This window comes from Parasteatoda tepidariorum, chromosome 10, assembly GCF_043381705.1.
Source record: "Parasteatoda tepidariorum isolate YZ-2023 chromosome 10, CAS_Ptep_4.0, whole genome shotgun sequence".
Taxonomy (NCBI): domain Eukaryota; kingdom Metazoa; phylum Arthropoda; class Arachnida; order Araneae; family Theridiidae; genus Parasteatoda; species Parasteatoda tepidariorum.
Genome location: NC_092213.1, coordinates 71438805 through 71458394, shown reverse-complemented (window position 1 = coordinate 71458394; position 19590 = coordinate 71438805). Strand labels below are relative to the sequence as shown.

Sequence of the window (19590 nt, the reverse complement as noted above, 5' to 3'; positions counted from 1 at the left end):
GCGTAATTCAACTTAAAGTAACATCAGTGTGACTTCTGTTGTTGCAGATTAGATGACAAATAACTTAGATTAGGTTGTAAGATGTTAGTTTAAGAAGGACTGTTAATTTTTTTGCTAGTTATTTATTGTTAGCTTGTTTTTTATCGTTATTAGTTGTTTATTCTAGCATTAATTGTTAATTTTTTTATTAATAATTGTTTATTATTTTGTGTGTTTTTGTGAATTTTAATTTAATTGTTACATATGTTTCATAATGTAATAACATTTGTGTAATAAGCAAAGAGCTTGAAACATTCATAAAAGCAACTCCATTGCCTGCTTACCTCATTGCTCAACCAAAACTGTTCAAAAATTCCAGATTAATGGGATAGGGGCCGCTTCGCGGCCCAGGTGCCCAGTAAAATCTAAACACTAGGACTAGGCCCTGTATTTACTTACACTGAAATGAATTATAGTTATATCAAGGCTTTTTTTCTCTGTGTTTCAGATCCAAAAGTAGAGTGAGTCTAAAAATTTTAAGTTCCATTTTTCACCGCAATTAAAGAAGAAAACAAAGTTTGTTTGCAAACAAATATAACCATTTCATACCCTCTATAAAAATATTCACAGTGTTGTTCAAATTCTGATATTGTTTATAAGTTCTTTTAATGCACCAGGCTAAATAAACCAGATTAGTTTAGAACGTTTGTAAACATGTCAACAATTTAATAAATCCATGAAATCTGACAGATTATGTATCGTGCAAAACCTTGTAATGCAACTTTTTTACGAGTATTAACTCTTATGGAAATGTTTATTTTTTAGCTTCTTTAAATGAGCGTCACCTGTATCCCATTGCATGTCATCGAAACCAGACATGCCATCTAGCTCCAGACGGTGGATAAATATTTTCGAATGGTGGTTTCTTAACATATGATTCTTACTAATCACTCTTGCAAATAATTCAAAGGTTTATGTCTTGTTACGCCACATTGTAACATTTACAAAGACGCCATTTTACTTTACTTTAAAATAAAAAAATATATACATTTTCTTGTGTTAACGAAATTTAAGTTATGTTTAGCTTAGTAGTTTCAATTTTAAGTAATTTCTCCGCCACTACATACAAAATGTCAAAGTCTCATATGAAATACAAATTTATTTCAGCTACCTCGTAGTGAAACTTTTAAAGTGTAAGCGTAATTATCCGTATTCTACAAGTATTACTATTTATTTCGCAACCAATTTATAAAAACTTTTGCAGAAAGCGGTGCAGTTGGCAATTCCTGCATTTTAAGACAACTCGATAAATTAAAGCTGGTGTTCCTCAAAGCTCCATCTTAAGACTCATCCTGTTATTAATTTATTGTACATTCTTAATATAATATACATTTCCCTCTAAACAGATCAGACCTAAATACATTAACTGCCTTCTACACCGATGATACGGCTATTTTAAGCAGGTCCTGTTCCCAAATAAAGCAATAGAAAAATTACAAGACAAGATCAGTAATATAGGAAATTGGCGTAGTAAATGGAAGGTCAAAATCAAATCTCCGTATAATCGGAAAACATTATAAAAGGAAATTAAATATCAACGGCGATATTAAACTGTTCAATGAAGGAATTCCAAAGGTTTCAAAAGCCAAATATCTAGGAATTACACTTACCTGTTCCTTAAATTGGAAAATTCATATCAGATACCCTAAATAAACAGAAGCAGCATACCAAGTTCTAAGACCCCTTCTAAATAGCGATTTAAGAATAGTCCTTAATACTAAGAGACAGATAATGTGTATTCGACTGATACTTTGCTATAATGGCGATTCAAGAATGGTCCTTAATACTAAGAGACACATTTACATAATATGTATTCGACTGATACTTTGCTATAATGGCGATTCAAGAATGGTCCCTAATACTAAGAGACACATTTACATAATATGTTTTCGACTGATACTTTGTTATAATGGCGATTCAAGAATGGTCCTTTATACTAAGAGACACATTTACATAATATGTATTCGACTGATACTTTGTTATAATGGCGATTCAAGAAGGGTCCTTAATACTAAGAGACACATTTACATAATGTTTATTCGACTGATACTTTGCTATAATGGCGATTCAAGAATGGTCCTTAATACTAAGAGACACATTTGCATAAAAGGAAAATTGCTTGAATCTACTAAGACACCTACTTATTTGGGATTTACATTAGATACAGAAGTCAACTGTGGTAAACATATTAACAGGCTTACTGAAAGGGGCAGAAAAAGGCTCCAGCTTCAAAAATATATTTCTGGTAGAGATTGGGGCTTTGATGCTGTAACTCTCACGTGCACGTACACTGCTCTCATTAGTTCAACACTTGAGTATGGCTACCAAATTTATCAGGTTTCTGCACCTACCAATCTAGAAACATTAGAAAGAATACTATTAAGTGCAGTCAGAATTATCATTGGCCTCAGGAACTGTTACCCCAATAATATTGTTCGATATGAGGCTGAATTGCAACCCTTGTGCCTAAGAAGAGAGACTAACATCACAAAGTACATCGCTAAGCTTAAGAGCTATGACTCCCACAATAGAACGGCATTATTTTTATCAAACTGGACAAACAATCAGAGACTGAAAAGGGACAGCCCTCTTAGTTTGATGGAGAGACAGGGCCTGACTGACATTGATGTCGAGCCATGCCTTATTTTTAATCTATTGATGCCTAATACTTCTCTTAGTAATGTAGTTATTAAAGATGACTTAAATATCGATTTTACCAAGAAAACTGAACATCCGGAGTTGCTACGTCAGCTGGCTCTCGAGGTAATCAATTATATCCCTCTCGGAGCCTTGGACGTCTATACGGACGGAAGCAAGTCTGACTCCGGCGGAACAGGCAGTGGTGTTTTTATGAGGACAGGCGAAGGAGAGCTCAACCGCCGACTTAGAAACCCGGATCATGCCTCGTCTTTCGATCAGAGTTAATTGTCATAAATGAGGCCTTGAGCCTAGCCATGGACTCTGGCGTACCTGACATATGGATATTAACGGATAGCAAGAGTTCAATTCAATAATTGAAGAACTAGCCAAGTATCTTGGAAAATTTGGGACAGGAAATCGTTATCAAATTGACTACTTTGTCTCAGATCGGCTCGGTGCACTTGCAGTGGATCCCCTCCCATGTGGGTATTTATGGAAATGAGATTGCTGATCGGCTTGCCAAGGAAGGGAGTGAACTTGCTACTCCCCCTTCCTCGAAACTACTAGTGTCTGAGATTCACTCCCAGAAGTAAGCTAGGGTAAATTCAGCGTGGAAGCACCCACCAGATCATGATTGGTATGCCGCCAAATGCCCCGGATTATCCCTACAGTACACTTGTCCTAGATTTGCTCAAACAGCTTTGTCAAGACTTAGGACCAGCCATATAAAGTGTTTGACCTTCTGAGCGAAAGAAAAGATTTATGTCTATTGTCCTTGCTCTGCCATCGCTTTTCTATCTCATCTTTTGGATTGCATTGGTGCCTCTGTGAGGCAACTGATGAGTGATGGAGAGACTGTCTATGACTTGCTGATGCGACATGATCTTCTGGACTTGGTCTTGGGCTCTAGACCAAGGGGTTAGATAAGCAACAACAACAACACATTTACATAATGTGTATTCGACTGATACTTTGCTATAATGGCGATTCAAGAATGGTCCTTAATACTAAGAGACGCATTGACATAATGTGTATTCGTCTGATACTTTGCTATGCTTCCTCAGCTCAGGATTCCCTAAGCAGGACTCAAATAAAAATATTACGAGTTTTCGGGCACAAAATTTTAAGTCATATTACAGGTGCAGTCTGGTAAGTCAAAAAAAAAAAAAGAGCTCAAAATCGAAGAAAGTAACCATAACCTTCAGAAATTGATTGCTTTTTTTTCTTCGAAGATGCAACTAATTGCAAAACTTGTGTTTTTAACAAAGTTCTAGATTTTGAACTTGTCAACTCGAAGGCTAAATTTAGCCTAGCTGCCGTTTTCTTCCTCAGTGACGGAGTGCTTTTAAAGCACTTTAGCCCTAATTTCGACTAGTTCTTCAAAATCCAGATAAACTGCACACTCTGCACCTGCGAAGCCCGTACTGCCGTTAAGAAGTGTCACAGCCTTTAAATTATAAACATTTGCTTATCTCCTATTGCTTAATTTTTCAGGTTATCATACTTATATCCTAGACATCGTAATTTACGAATTAAAACTTTAATCGAACATAGACTTCGCTATCAATCCTCTCCCCCTCCAAACCCTTATTATTTTTATCTCAGATGGAGGCGTAGATAACACTCCGGGTTAGGAACGCTTAACTCACTGTATTAGTCAGTTAACATTTTCATGGATGTCAATTTCTCGACTTTTTGCAAAATTTTTAAATAATAGTGTAGAATAATGATAATTACGCCCACTCTTAAAAAGTGTCACTTTGAGGTAACTAAAAATGAAGTTGCATTTGATAGATAGTGGTTGGAAAATTTCTAGCAATGAAAATTACTATGATATTTCACCTTTATTACATGATATTTTACTTTTTCAGACCTGATATCCTGTTTATTGACTTACACGGCCGGAAAATTGTTTTAAAGTCGTAGCTGAATTTTAAAAAATATGAAGTATTCGCATTTGCTAAAATTATTTTAATTTCGTTTATCGTGGTGAGAAAATTTCAAAAATAATTTTATAAAATTAAATCGGAAGTTAATTTTATGAAATGTTAAGCAGTCTTGACAAAAGTTCAGCACCAGTCTTTCGTTTTGGTGAGATTATTTAATTGTACTTTGGTCCATCACACATTTGGCAACACGGTGTGGTATAAGTTTCATTTAAAAACAGTTTTTAAAAATTAGCTATATTTGTGAATTATAGTCCAGTATTAACAAATACATACAATTCATTTTAGGAACCACAGATTTAACGATGAAGGATGTCTTAAAAATGGAAGTTAAGGAACACCATTGTCGTTCAGAAGTTATAAAACTCCAAGAAAATGTTTTAGAACTCCAGAAAACTGTTCTGGAACTTCAAAAGAAAGTCTTGGGTCACCAAAAAAGATATATCGATTTGTTAGAAGATAAGATAGCATCAAGATCCTGAAATATGCTGGACATGAGAGATGGATGAAAATGTGACAATTGTGTCTTTGAGAACAAGGCCCAGCAAACGCTGTATTTGACTACAATCTTTACGCATTACGCTGGAATTTTTTTTTTTTTAAAACTCTTTAACTGTTAAAAAACTTAAGTTTTCTTATAAAAGAGAGTAAAAATAAAATATCTTAGTTGACTTCGCTGTTCGAATAATTATGACTATTCTCTGTTGGGACTTTACTGCGGAGTCAATGATCTTAGGTTCTTAATCCCGTTCCTGTTAGGTTCAAGTATCTCTCTGTCTGTGTTTGTCCTTAGTTGTGTGAGTGTGAATGTGGCTCACCCTATAACGGGTATCTATGGCAATATGGCGTAGGGTAATGTTGTTGGCTAAATGCTTTACGCTATAATAAACAGAAAAAAATGAATGTATGAAATGGTTAAGTAAGTGCAGACTTACAACAAAAATGGCTGGAACAAACACGTACGAAGCTCATTTTTCGTTACAAGAATTCCATTACGAAAATACTTTTAAAGTCTGCGGACACGATTTCTAAAAATTATGCGCCAATTTTATTGACATTTTGTACATTTCTTTCAGTTAATAGATACAGAACAATAGTTTTTTCCCTCTTTCAGCGAAATATATTTAACTCTGCTATGTAAGGTCTAAGTTACCCCAAAATATTGAATTTTTTTCATATAACTGTGCCAGAAGTTCACATTTAAATTTTTTTTAATTCCTGAAAACTCCTTACTCTGGGAGGTTTCTGTTGTTTTCTTTTACATGTAACGCAAAAAAGTCGAAATCGAATGTTATCCTGCCTCAATTCTTAATCCAGGAATTACGTTATATTCTGGTTTGAGTTTGAAATTGCTTTGGATTTTAACACTATAGTTGTAAAACCGAAAATTTACTCTGCTGTTCAATGCTGATTATAGAATAAAAATGAAATTTGCCATTGAAATATCTATGTTTCAGCATCTGATATTCATATAATAAAATATTAAGAGACAAAATCAATACCGATTTAAAAAAAAGTTGTAAAAAACTTAAAACTCTTTTATTAAATGAAAAATGACAAAAAGATGCATTGTTTAGAAGGTGACTTTCTTGTACCACATGACAAGGTACTCTTTGTCTTGTATCACTACTTGGTCTAGATCTAAGTAGGAATATATTTAATTAATCATGCCTTTTAAAATGTGAATTTCATTTAAAAAAATTAATCAGCTTATTACAACAATTCAAACTCAATTATAGTAAGAAGGAAATTAAAGCACTCCACAAAATGTAAGGCGATATTAATTTTTATTATTTCACTTACTCAACAACTACTTTCATATTCCTAGTTATTTTAGATTTTTCCTGTGCAAAAGTTCAAATTTTAATGATTCAACAGATAGACGTTGCTTATTAATCAGGCATAAAAGTCTTGATTTTTCTAAGTAAATCAGTAAAATAATTTATCCAATGTATTTTTTCTTTTAATCTTATTCGAAGACACGCTAGCTGCAGAAGTTACCACTAACGTTAGCTCTGTCACATTGCGCATAAACAATAACGAAATTCGTTTCTTCTTTTTTAATTTATACATTTCTTTTTTATATTAAAATATTTTGAATGACTCATATTAATGCAAGGAAGCAAACTTCTACCACATATACTTAAATATTCCTCGTTAGCAGAGACATTGATTTAACAATTAACAACTATTCGTCTTCAGCCCTTACTCGCTATCGAATCGAATCGGTTTTCAGAATCAAAATGCAGTTTTTTTATTATGGTTAAAAAAAACTGCATTTTATATTTATAATTAATTTAGGTTTTGGAGTTTCTACTTTTTTTTCACAAAAGAGAAACATTAATATGAATACCTAAATTAATTATTACATATACTATTTTTCTTTGAATATTTTAGGATGTCGTAAATTCGAGTGAAATTAAAATGCCAGTAGTTTTTGGATATGCACGATCATATTGCCTTGACACGAATACTTAGCTACTATGCTTCAGTAATTGATGAGAGAACGAAGCGAGCATGGGTCGCTAAGCAGCCCGAAAGGAATTACGATTGACCGGAATGCTTAAATTTTCTGTTATGAGCCACCTCCGACAGATTCTAATAACTTAGTAGCCACTTTTTTCTCAAACCTAACGAATCTTTGACCGATATAAATAGGTCCAGGTCCTTTTTATTTAATAGCCACTTTTAGAAAACTTATAATATAAATAGGTGACCGATATAAATAGGTCCAGGTCCTTTTTATTTAATAGCCACTTTTAGAAAACTTTTTTTGTTGATTAAATTAGATTTTTCTGGAGAAAAAAAATTCTTATTACAAATAATCTACAACTTCAGGAAGTTAATTCCAAAATTAAGATAATATAAATATGCGATAAAATTTAGCTTAACATACTGACTTTAAAAAACTTTATATAAAAATATTTTGGGGTGGTGAAATACATTTCATGAAAGCATTACAGCTTTGAAATAAGTGAATTGTTAAAGAATTATTCTTCCACATAAATCTTTACACCCTGTTAAGTGACGCCAGAGGGCGTATGTGCCAGGGAGAAAATTGTAGTAGTAGATGTTTGTAACTGCAGCGATGAACCATCGCCACATCTCTCAATAAATTTGTTTTGTTTGTAACCAGTCGCCTAGAATTACTTATAACCCCTTCATACAGTCCAAGCTATCGACGATCTTACACACCCCAAATTGATGAATTTTAAAATGTCAAAAGTTTGAATGGATATAGTGTATATTTTAATGCAAATTTCAGTTTCCCAGAGCCTTTTTCTACATTGAACTATTTTTATCATTAAACGATTTTTAATAAATCGATGAGAAAAGTGACTGGTTGTTTATTTAATTTAAATCTCCATTTCTTTTTTTGATGTACCGCCACTTGTCGAGTGATTATTTTCAGGTTTAAATCTCCACTTTTTTTGTTGACTCACTACTTAGCGAGTGACTGTTTTCAGATATAATTCTCCAGTTTTTTTTTCTTAATCTGCCTTTTGTCGAGTGGATATTTTCAGACGTGAAACTACGAAAATTGTCAGGAGGTTGGGAAGCAATAGCTGGCATATGTCGGTCAATTTTTATGGGTGGATATTTAATATACCACTGAATCTTCGATGGTGTGTTTTGGATGGGAGAGATTTAAATTATTGAACAAAAGGAAATTAAATTAATCGATGATCATTAATCTGAGTCCTTTCCCAATCATAAACTTTCAGAAATGTTTCAATGTAAAAACTTGAAAACTAATGACAAAAGGAATTACCTTTTATACATCTGCTAATGCTGTGCGTAGCACTGCCTTTGTAACAAAACCAGAACAGTCCTGCTTCTGAATCATTAGTTACTTCATCGATTTGATACACAGACATATTTGTGCTATTAAACCTGAAATTTAAAAGAGAATGATATAAATTGACTGAAAAATATGTTCTTCTTTCAGCTCAAAGCTTTGTCGTAAGACCAATTTTAGATTTTAGCAAATTTTCCTTTTTCCGTTATTTTATGGAGAGAGAGTTTCCAAAGGAAAAGTTAGCAAAAATAAGTTCTCACGTAGATATGTATTTTTTTTCGCTGCGAAATAGTGTATAGTGGTGACAAAAATTTGAATTTTGACAGAACTTTAGCTTATTTTCATCACCAGTATTAAAAGTTTTCAAAGAACTGTATTTATGCTGATGCAATATTTACATATTTCCCGAACCCAAAATAGATTCTTTCAGTACTTAAACTGTTAGGTATTAACAGTTTAGGTGAGAAAAGTTGGTTTAATTTTGCCTTCTCTCAAAACTTTCTTTTCAGTTTGATCAGATCTCATATATCACTTATGGGCTGCAATAGCGGCACAACTCAAAAAATCATGCTTTGAAATAAGTGGGTTTTAAAGTTTTCATTGCTGAGTAAAATGCATTAGAAATGCTTTAGCTTCCTTAAACGAAGATTACCTTCAAGTTGAATTATGAGTTGTGCTAGTATTGCTGCTGAAAAGAATGTGTATTTTCATATGTGCACCTGTTCTTAGTCCAAAACGCGTGTTTTTTGAGTTGTGCCATTATTGCAGCCCATGAGCGATATATTAGTTTTAATTATTTATATATCATGGTTATATACAATTCGTGAAACATTTGTATATTTTTAAAACAATTTCTATAAATTAAATAAAAACTCCATTAATAAAACATAAAAAAAGTCACAAGAATAGGCTGTACAATTTCGGTGTTATAATAAATAAGAACCTTGCTCAGAGTCAATACATAAAATGAAATGTATTTAGTAATAAAATTGTTTACCTAAAATATGTTCATTCTTGTGGGTTCATTCGTACGTAATTCGCAAAGTATTCTCTATCTTTAATTTGTTTCTTAAAGGTGGTTTGCTTGGTATATACCACCTTAAAAATGAACTAGTGTATTTATACAACAACTTCCATTTTGAAAGTTCGTAAAATAATTTTAACTTGTTTAAATATATATGTATTTGATGATTATTTTACCAGTGAAATTTGATGATGTTAACAAGGACATTTATTTTATCGTTTATTAAAGTAGATTTAAAAATGGATATTTGCCAATACTTCCTTCTTTTAACTGTATAGGGCTTACTTATAAAAAACATTGTAATGGCTTTCAGTACTTGGAGATGATGTCTAACACCTTAATTCAAAAAAGAAAAACATATTTAGATAACAAGAATTTTTTCAGACAGTTCATTTAATATAATTATATTCATATAGTTTCTAACCATGTAGTAGTCAGGAAACCCATATTTTTGTTTCTGATGTTTAAACGGACCTTTTAACACTTAAAAATTTAATTTTAATAAAGTTTTAAAAAAGTAACTAGTAACTCATTCAGAAGATAAAAGTTTCGCGAGGATTTTATGTATGTAAAGTGAATGTAGATCTAAGTGCTACTACTATAGTCCTCAAGTTAGCAAAACTTTCAACAAGTCTTATAAAATTATAAAGTTGCATTTTATATTATGCTGTACAATGCAATGTGCAAGAGCTGTACAATGTGCTATTGGCGACAGTCTGAGAAACCTCCCTGAGGATGATCCGGAGATAAAATACATACATAAAATCCCATTTTAGAGAGAGGACACATTCGCACACCTATCCCGCAAATCGCAATTTTGACCTGAACCAAAGCACGATCAATCTTAAATTTCGTACCTCCAAAGGTATTGATTTGTTATGTGAATTTGGAGGACTTTGTGACCCTCCCAGATTTAGCGATACCAGTAACCATTTTGTACACGGGAAGGCTGTGGCCAGCGGGGATTAAACTCACGATCTCTTGGACATGGGCCAAACGCACTATAAGCCACGGAAAAGACGAAGTTATGTAGATTAACCATCTGATGTTATGCTCGGCTATGCGCGGAGACTCTGCAGTGAAAAGATATTAGAATGTTAGACATCTCCTGATCGGATATTGACTATTTTCTCTTTCTGTAAATAATTTATGTTCCTTGATTTTTTGTAAGAGCTTGTCATTTGCTTATACCAGTGGAAATAAAAAGTGGAAATTTATCTTAAACAATGTATTTATCTCTTTAGTGAGACGTAACCTCTGTCGGACAAAATAAACCCTGTTTTAACCTCTGCCATTTATTGAACTGATAAAGATGTACCAATGAGATACCGAAACGTGTAAAGGTTTTAATACAAATTTTACTATTCGTCATTTTTAATTAAATTTAACACCATCGCAAATAGCTATAGTAATTTTACTATATATGCTGTTGTTAAAAAGTAATATGTTTAGATTATGCTTTAAAATATGTCGTGAAATCTGACGCACCGTCATCTGGGGTAACTTAGACTACTTTTACTGGGAAACACTGATTTCAGCAACAGTCATTTGAGTTTCATTGTAAACATTCAAGACATAATAATCTTGTTTTTGCCAAATTTTGAAGCACACATTTCTGAACTGTGTGTACATTAAAGGAATCAAAATTACGAAAGTATAGCAGGAAAAATCGAAAATCAATAATTTTTTATGAAATTATCAGTTATTGGATATTTATTAATTACGTAGTTCAGTCTAAGATCTGTAGCTCTGTATTTCATAAAAGGCAGAAATGTCTACGTCAAGAATGTTTGAACAACAAGTTTCTAAATTTTGACTGCAATATTATTTGACATCATTAGTAACGATGATGTTGATCTTAATAGGAACTTACAAAGAAAGGGGTAAACGAAAAGCGCATTCTTTTGAAATGCCTGTGATTGTTTTTTTTAAAAAATAACGCTTTTTTCTGTCTTATTTTAAGGAAGAAGTTAGCCGATTGCCACACATAGTTTTATTAAAATAATGGGCTAAACTAGTATAAAGGAAACAATTTTCATTTTTCGCAATTCAGAATTGATACCAGAAGAAAATAAAAGTGTTTACCATCTGATGGAGTATTCTCATTCCATGCGATTCGCCCATGCGCGAGCAATTCATCTTACATATAGATTCTAAGGCGCGTGTGTAAGGTAAGCATTCTTTCAAGAAGATGTGATTTTTCAGGGCAAGACCTCTTCAATGAGCTTCAAAAACGTTCCTGACACTACAGATTTCGAAACAGTATTGCAGTTGGGTAAGCGTAGATCACATGCTCAGAGTCTTGCTTAGAAATACGGAGAAGTGAGACAGCACACTTGGTGGTTTGGGTGAGTAGATCAACCTAGGGGCAATCGAAGGCAGTTCAAAGTCATAAAATCGACGGCAATATCTCCCTATCATTTGTCCCCATAAACTATAGTAGTTTTCAGCTTAGGATGCAGAAGAAGTAAGGGAGGATTCACCATTAGTGTTGTTTGAGAGAAGGTTTTTCCAGCTCGATGGGATGGATAAACCTTCCCCCAGATGCCAAGTAGGGTAAACTAACCAATAAAGGAACACTTAAGCTTATCTTGCCTTTAAAAAAATCAAACAAAATTTCAAAATTTTTATTTTAGCTAATTGACGGTGTCGACATATTTGTTATTAAATGCAAATTATGTAAAAATTTTTTAGATAACTTACATAATATTGTTTTAAGCTTTTAGTGGTTCAAATAATAAGTAGTCAGATAACCAAGTGTAGAAGCACTTCTTACCAGTGAATAAACACTAAATTTTCCAGTGAATGAACACTTAATTTTGAGAAAGTTTGATGTTCGTTAGGAATCCATAGGTCACATAAATGTCTAAAAACAAGATTTTTCTTGGAATTACAACATATAAAAACAGTTAACTTGGAAAATTTTACTTTTTTCTTTCAGTCATGGAATGAAAAGTATAATATGGTTGAATACAAAATTTAAAAAATTTGTTTTTCATTTTTTTCCTCACAGTTTAATAGTCCTTTCTAAATCATGAATGTTTATCATTGTGTAATGCGATGATGTTTTTATTATTATTATAGTTAGATCACTTTTTTGTTTGCTCTTTCCTCCCATATTTTTTGAAGCTTTTTTTTAATCTTTTTAAGTATTTTTTTTTCTTTTCGTCTTACTTTTTGCTTTAGCTTTTTTTCAGCTCTTTCAGTCTCTTTAAATTTTCGTTCTTCTTCTGAAGTTAATGCAAAAAAGTAATTAATTTCTTTTTCTTTTGATTTGGCCTTCCTCTATTTTCCACATTTTTGGCCAATGTAAATGTATCTTCGAAACTTCTTTTAATTATCCAGTACCATTTATAGAATTCCTCACAGGATAATAAATGAGAAAAAGGAGTTTCGAAGTTTGAGTAAAATCCATCTCTCATTGACTTATATCTAGTAGGTCTTCAGCAGTACTTACCAATTAGTTAAGGAACCAGTTGTTTTTGCAACTAACAATGCTTCAAGAGGACTTATCTCAAAATCAGTTTTCAAGATACTTTCATTATCAATGTTAGTTGTAACAGCTTCAGTGCCAAAATTTGACTTAGCCAAATGTTCATTTTGCAATAAATTCTTCCATATTGAGAAAGGTACAGGCTATTGGATATTTGGGAGATTAAACTCTTCTGTCAATGTTCCTTTAAAAATTTGCAACATAACTTGTGAGATTTCTTTCTCAAGCTTCTAAAGGAATAGTGCATCGTTACTCTCGAAGTATGTGTTTTGTTGATAAGCTTATCTTGCTCATTAACTCTTCGTGTCTATCTTGCATGCATTTGTTAAAGTCAACGTTTTCTACATTGAATGGAAAAATACCACATCTCATAAAAGCATTTTAACTTCATCAGTTGATGCCTCAAAATCTTATTTAAAAATGGATGTAAAAATTTTCTCGACATATTGTTTTACAATTCTTTTGTTTTCAAGATCTAACGGGAGATTTCCATTAATTAGGTAGAAAGCTAAACCAGAGAATTTATTTTGCTGAACAAAACTTGCTCAGTTCCAAATTGATATGAGATTTATACCTATGCAGAAGAAGAAAAATTGGGAATTCGATAGCTTTTTCAATTAGCCATAGGTAGAAACATTTGCAAAATGTTGCTGCGGTCATCGTTTCACTTCGTGAATCGCTTTTTCCAATGAAATATATAGCAGGAACTGATTCTGTAATACCTCATAGAATTCTCCAGTAAGGAAAAACTACCAATGGAGGTACTTCTATCTTTTTCTTTCCTAGGTACTATAGGATATAAATCCTCATAATTTTTAGGGCTAAAGATTTTTCCCGTTTAAGGGCAGTATTCAACTCCCGTTTGCTCGCATTGTAAATGCAATCACTTTCTAAAAGGATGCTAGGGCTTCTTCCCTCCTAAAGATTCCTCTAAAGTTCTTCAAACCAGTCTTTCGAATATTATTCTCTCTAAGGGAAGTTTTGCCTTTGAAGTTATCGATGGATGTCGTCTTAAAAACAAACTTCACCCATTTTTCACCTGGATGATTGTCTTTAAAGGGATTTTTCCTACCAGTTTTCGACATGACGTTAAAGACCTCTATAGGATAATAATTTAGCAAATTATTGGCACAAAAGTCAGCAAAGAAATTTTATATTCAGGCTTTTATTATTATATTTAGTTAGTTTTCGATAAGTAAACGTAGTTTATTAAGGTGTCTAAGCTATGATGTAACTAATCACTACATTTATAAAGAGAAATAAAAAATAAAATTGTTATTATAATTCTTTGAATAAAATTAGCAATTAAATTAGCATTTTGAAATGATATTGTTATAGGAACTATTCATACAACATTTAACTGAATTTTAGGTGTCCTCTATTTCGCAGAACTACTAATCATCCATGTAGAATCATATTTCACACATACTGTTCATTCACTGGGAAATCTATTCCCAGTGAAGGGACATGCCTGTTTCTTCACTGGTTAGAAGTTGTTCTTTGTATTTTCAACATAATTTTGATGTATAATATGACTAAAGGTAAAAGAAAATTAAAATGTTTCTTTAAATTGAAAAAATTCCTGTAAATGAACAAATAAACACCCCCTAATCTCAGCACTTGCTTACGTTATGATGCTTAAAATAAATAAAAAGTAACTTCAATAACCATATTTTGAAATCTCTTTTTTTACAGTGAGGAAAAAAAACGAATTTTTATATGCAATTAATTCTTTAAACGGATAACTACAAACACTGACCTTATAATTTTGTCAAAGAAACAAGGCGTTGAACAGTTACTAACAAATTCAAAATTTTTTCCACAGAAGACTCTATGACCAGGTAACCCAATGAATTGTTAGATGACTTCCTATTGTTAGGTAGCAAGCTACTGTTACCACTCAATCTAAATTAAAACGTTTAAAATCTTATTTTTAAAAAATTTAAAACTTTTATTAGCAAATAACTAAAACAAAATAGCGTTTTAAATTAAATTTTGAATTAATTATATGTAGTGGTGGAAAAAAACTTTGGTCTAATTTGCTGCTCAAAGAATCATACATTAAAACATAGATTTTGCCACCACTAGAAAAATGTATCCCTGCCTTCCTCCCCACGCGTGCTGATCTTAGATAGGGAATGTTCGCCTGACAATTGACCATCATATTTTACTCATACTCATATGTGGTGGTTATCTTAGCATCAGCCCCGCCAGGGGCTCTAACTAATTCATCTGAGTGGGAATACCCATCATATTTTCCATCTACCAATGTACTGTCAAAACATCAAAAATATTTTCATAGTGGTAGCACAGCAATGTATAAACATTTTTTAAATTAAATTTGAAAAAAAAAATTTCATCACTGTATATGAACAATTTGATTAGATATATAAAAGGTTAAATCAACAAATGGTCGCAATCTTAGTTCTGATGAATGTTTTATAACCATTTTGTTTACTTCAAAAGTTTCTTGTTGCATCTTGATTATAGATTTACATTAAAGTACGAAATATTTTATTAAGTTATTGATCTGTGATAAATCTATTAAAAGTTTATGAAATATTATACGGTACTCAAATTTATTCAGATAAGTCCTCATTAACTGAGAAACATTTGATATCATATTACTTTTTTTTATCCTGCACTTCGTATTATTTTCCAATTATACGTTCGTAATTGGGTTAAATTTGATTCATCTGCCCACATCAGCTGACTTGAAGCAAATTTAAACGTTTGAAAAGGATTAATGACTCAACATAAGACTCTTAACTCTCTCTCTCTATTTTATTTATCTGCCATATAAATAAAACCAGATTGTGTCTGCAGAGCTATGTCAAAGTTCACGAGTACCTCTAAGTACCTAACTTGTAAAGAAGAAGCGCAAGAAGGTTAATGTTTTTCGCAACTTAGAGTAACGAATTATACACGTAGAATGTTTATAACTCAACATCTTCTCTTTATTGTCGGCTTATTAGTGTGCCAAGTTTGTAAGTATGAAAATATTTTATTTAAATGATAAGAAAAAATTAAAATTGATTAGGCTTTTTCGAAATAAGGCATTTGAAGTAATGATACATAAAATAAAACCATAAAAAAATTTTCTAAAATAAAAATTATTAATTGAATTACGTACGACTTTAATTTAAATTATTTATTATTATAAAAAAATACTACGATCTCTAATCTTGCTAGTGTGGTAGTAACCAGGACGTTCGGGTCTCTACTTTAACAGAGGGACACTTTTTTGTTAATGAAATTTATAATCTTGTCGTTTCTCAACTTGAATTTTGCTAACACTTCTTATATTTTGTAAATAGTTATTCTTCTTGTAAATATTATTCCCCTTCTTGAAAATATATAGGTATTGTATTTTTCTATACATTCAATTATTTGTTTCTTTTCACCTTGTTAAAGTGCCATTCTTTTTACTCTACCTTAGCATGCGCCATTTAACACGTTCACGCCGGGGTGACCCACCGGTGGGTCACGCTAGATTGTCTCATCTTGGCAGCGCACCGGAGTAAAAACTTGTAACAATAAATTTCATTTTTTAGTTTTTTCTGGCAATAATAAAAATCCATAACTACCAATTGTTTTTAACGGATGCAATTTTTACATTGAATTACTTCTTCGCCGTGATAAATTTCCTTACAGTGAATTGTTATTGTTGAGAATAGATTAACTCCTCCCGAATATTATCTAATATTGAAATAGTTCTTCTACCAGTATTTTCTCTTTTCCCGTACCAGTATTTTCACTTTTCCCGGCGTGAACGTTTTGTTGCATTTCATGTAATCTGTCTATTGTTTTTGCTTAAGTTCTCGTTACAGGATGAAAGGGAAAAGGGCCGTTATTTGGCCTCAGGAGCCCAGCTAGACTAAACAGACCAGACTAGTCTTGCTAATTTTTTTCACAGAGTCAACTTATCCAACATAAACATTTATCAACATTATAAACATTTTCAGAATTTTAATTGATTTTACCAACATCTTAAAAGTCTCTCCCTTAATGACCATCTTATACATATTTGTTACCTCTAATGGTAAAGTTGTGATAAAAACACAATTATTGGCAGAACTATATTTTTATTATACTGGAGCTTAAGCGTACTATAGTTGAATATTAACTTAAGTTATTGTGAGAGCATCTCTCCGCAGACGCCCGGAGATGTTAGTGCCCGGGGTTATTATTTGTGAGTGATGTAGATACTTTCGAGTTACTGATTTCAAATCTTAAATCGGTTTCTCTCTACGAGCCAGAATTCTTATACAATTCAATTATTAAGTCTGAACCAGGATTTTTTAAGACACGCTCAATTTAATGCAAAGAATCGATACTTCTACTTCGATTTACGGTGTATAATCTACCTCTGACATGAAACTAATAATTTTAAGCAATTTCAATATGAGCTAATAACTATTAATTTAAAAGTTTTATAAGTCACAAGCTGAATACCCGTTCCTCACACGGGGTAAATAAAAAATAAATAAAGAAACACCACGAAATCATGCGTATAACTGAAAAGCATATACCGACTCAATTAAAGAGAGTTTGATGGAAGAACCAGGTAAGTGACATTTAAGGGGAATTAAGGAATCCTTGCTTTTGCCTTCTTTCAAATCTTAACATAACTGATCACATAATAGTATGCTAACATGATTTTTATGCCAAATTAGGCAGTAAAAATTTTTTTCTTCTTTAATTCAGTTTTATTTTAAATTAGGAACAATAAAGCAAAGAATTATTCGTCCCGCCTTCTACTAAATTAATAATAAAATAATGCGAATACAATTTTTTTTTCATTCTAAAAATGTCGCTTGCCTGCTTTTTCTACTAAGTTCTTCAATTAGTATAGCTAAAATAATCTCATTTTTTTGATTTAATATTATTTTTTGCCCTTTACGGTGGCTTTACATAAATGAAGTAAGTAAAACATGTTTTTTCTAGTTCATTCCATTTGAATAAAGATAAGATGTATTTAGCATCACTTGGCATGGCGCTATTACTCACGGGCAAACCATCATAGTCAAAATTTACCACTATCAAATAATTTTCTCCGGTACATATCCTTTCCGAGGGGCCGTAAAGCACTTCTTTCTAAAGTATCGGTATTTAAACTGTTTAGTATTGGTTCTGTTTTAATCATCACCAAATATATCATAATAATATTTTATACCTATTTTAGCATATTTGGTACTTATTATATAACCCTTCATTTAAGTTTTGTGAAATATTTGTCAGTAACCAGCCAAAACTAATAAAATATTTAGTAGTAGAAGAACAAATTTCTTTTAGTTCTCATTCATTAAAATATTAATAAACTATCCTTGCTATCACAGGAAAAATATTTTCTGAAACTACGTAAACCACGTCGTAGAATTCTTATCAAAACTGCACCAATTAGTATAATACCAGTAGTACATATTACCGTCAGGGATACATATGAATTAAGCGTCATCTGTGAATGGTGATTTTATACGGTAACCTAACAAATACCTAAACAAATTTTCTATTTAACTTTTCTTCTTTAACTTTTGCTTTTTAGCACATAGCTTATTTTATTTTATTTTAATTTATACACATTATCGGAATTAACAAAGCATCATGGCCAGTAATAATCTGTCGCTTCAAAATGAATAAGTATCTTTCCTCCAATATTTTGCTGTAATTTTAATCAGTTTTTATGTCAATTAACATATTACCAACATTAATTAAGCATCATTGTCCTCATTGATAATATGATAATTTCTTACGGTTCTTCTAGACAAATATATTAACTCCATTAATTTTACTTTCTAGTACGCAGCTTATTTCTTTTATCTTAATATGCATACATTACCTAAATTAATTAAAATAGCATCATTGGCGTCAATAATAATGTAGTCATTTTTTTCGTTTCACCTAAACAAATAAATACAACATTCCCATTAATTTTGACTTCAATTACATAAATACTTTTTTTCTATCCAATTACAGTTGATTTTAAATAAATAAATTTTTTAGAAAAACGTTTTAAGCGAAATATAAATAAGAAAAAAGTGCGTGGTATCAGATAACTTTAGAAATATAAATGTGACGTGGTCCTCGCGTGTTACCACATCACGTTGTTCATTGAATTTATCTGACGTAGCGAATAGAAAATAATTCAGTATTTAAATACGTGCAATAAACTTTTTTTTAATCAAATAGAGCTATAAGCTAGATTTTATCAATGATGTTATTCTTAAAATATGTGACAAACTGAATTGTCTATAGTTAAATTTAAAACAATGACTAACGTTTGTTGACAATTTTACGCTGTTAATGTTGTCAATCACACTGTATCATTGTATAACATAAATTTATTATAACTCCATATATATTTGAAAGTTTATAAAGAGATGTTTTTTTGAATAGGCATGATTTAAATATATAAAAATCTACAGTAACAATAAGGGTATTGTAAAATACTGACCGATAAATTTGTTATTTATTTATAAAAATTAAATTAACAAAAATTATTTTACTTTTTTTCATTTTATATATGCATTTTTAAGATCAAATTTTACAAAAGAATCTTTTGTTCAAATCAAACAACTAAATATAAAAAAATATTTTCAAAAGATTTTCAAATCGAAAGAACTGTACGCAACAGAGTTACAGGATAAAA

General features: G+C 31.5%; 2 protein-coding genes across 2 annotated transcripts in view; both read left to right on the top strand.

Moving 5' to 3' along the window:
* The window catches only part of LOC107449271 (CUB domain-containing protein 2-like), a 22549-nt gene extending 17253 nt beyond the window's left edge, over nt 1-5296 (top strand). The window contains exon 7 of the mRNA XM_016064762.4: nt 4914-5296. Coding sequence (XP_015920248.1) covers nt 4914-5107 — 194 coding nt within the window. The 3' untranslated portion in view covers nt 5108-5296. The remainder of the gene's footprint in view (nt 1-4913) is intronic.
* LOC107449272 (uncharacterized protein CG3556-like) overlaps nt 1-19590 on the top strand; it is a 184835-nt gene that overhangs the window by 145295 nt on the left and 19950 nt on the right. The gene's annotated exons all lie outside the window — the stretch shown is intronic.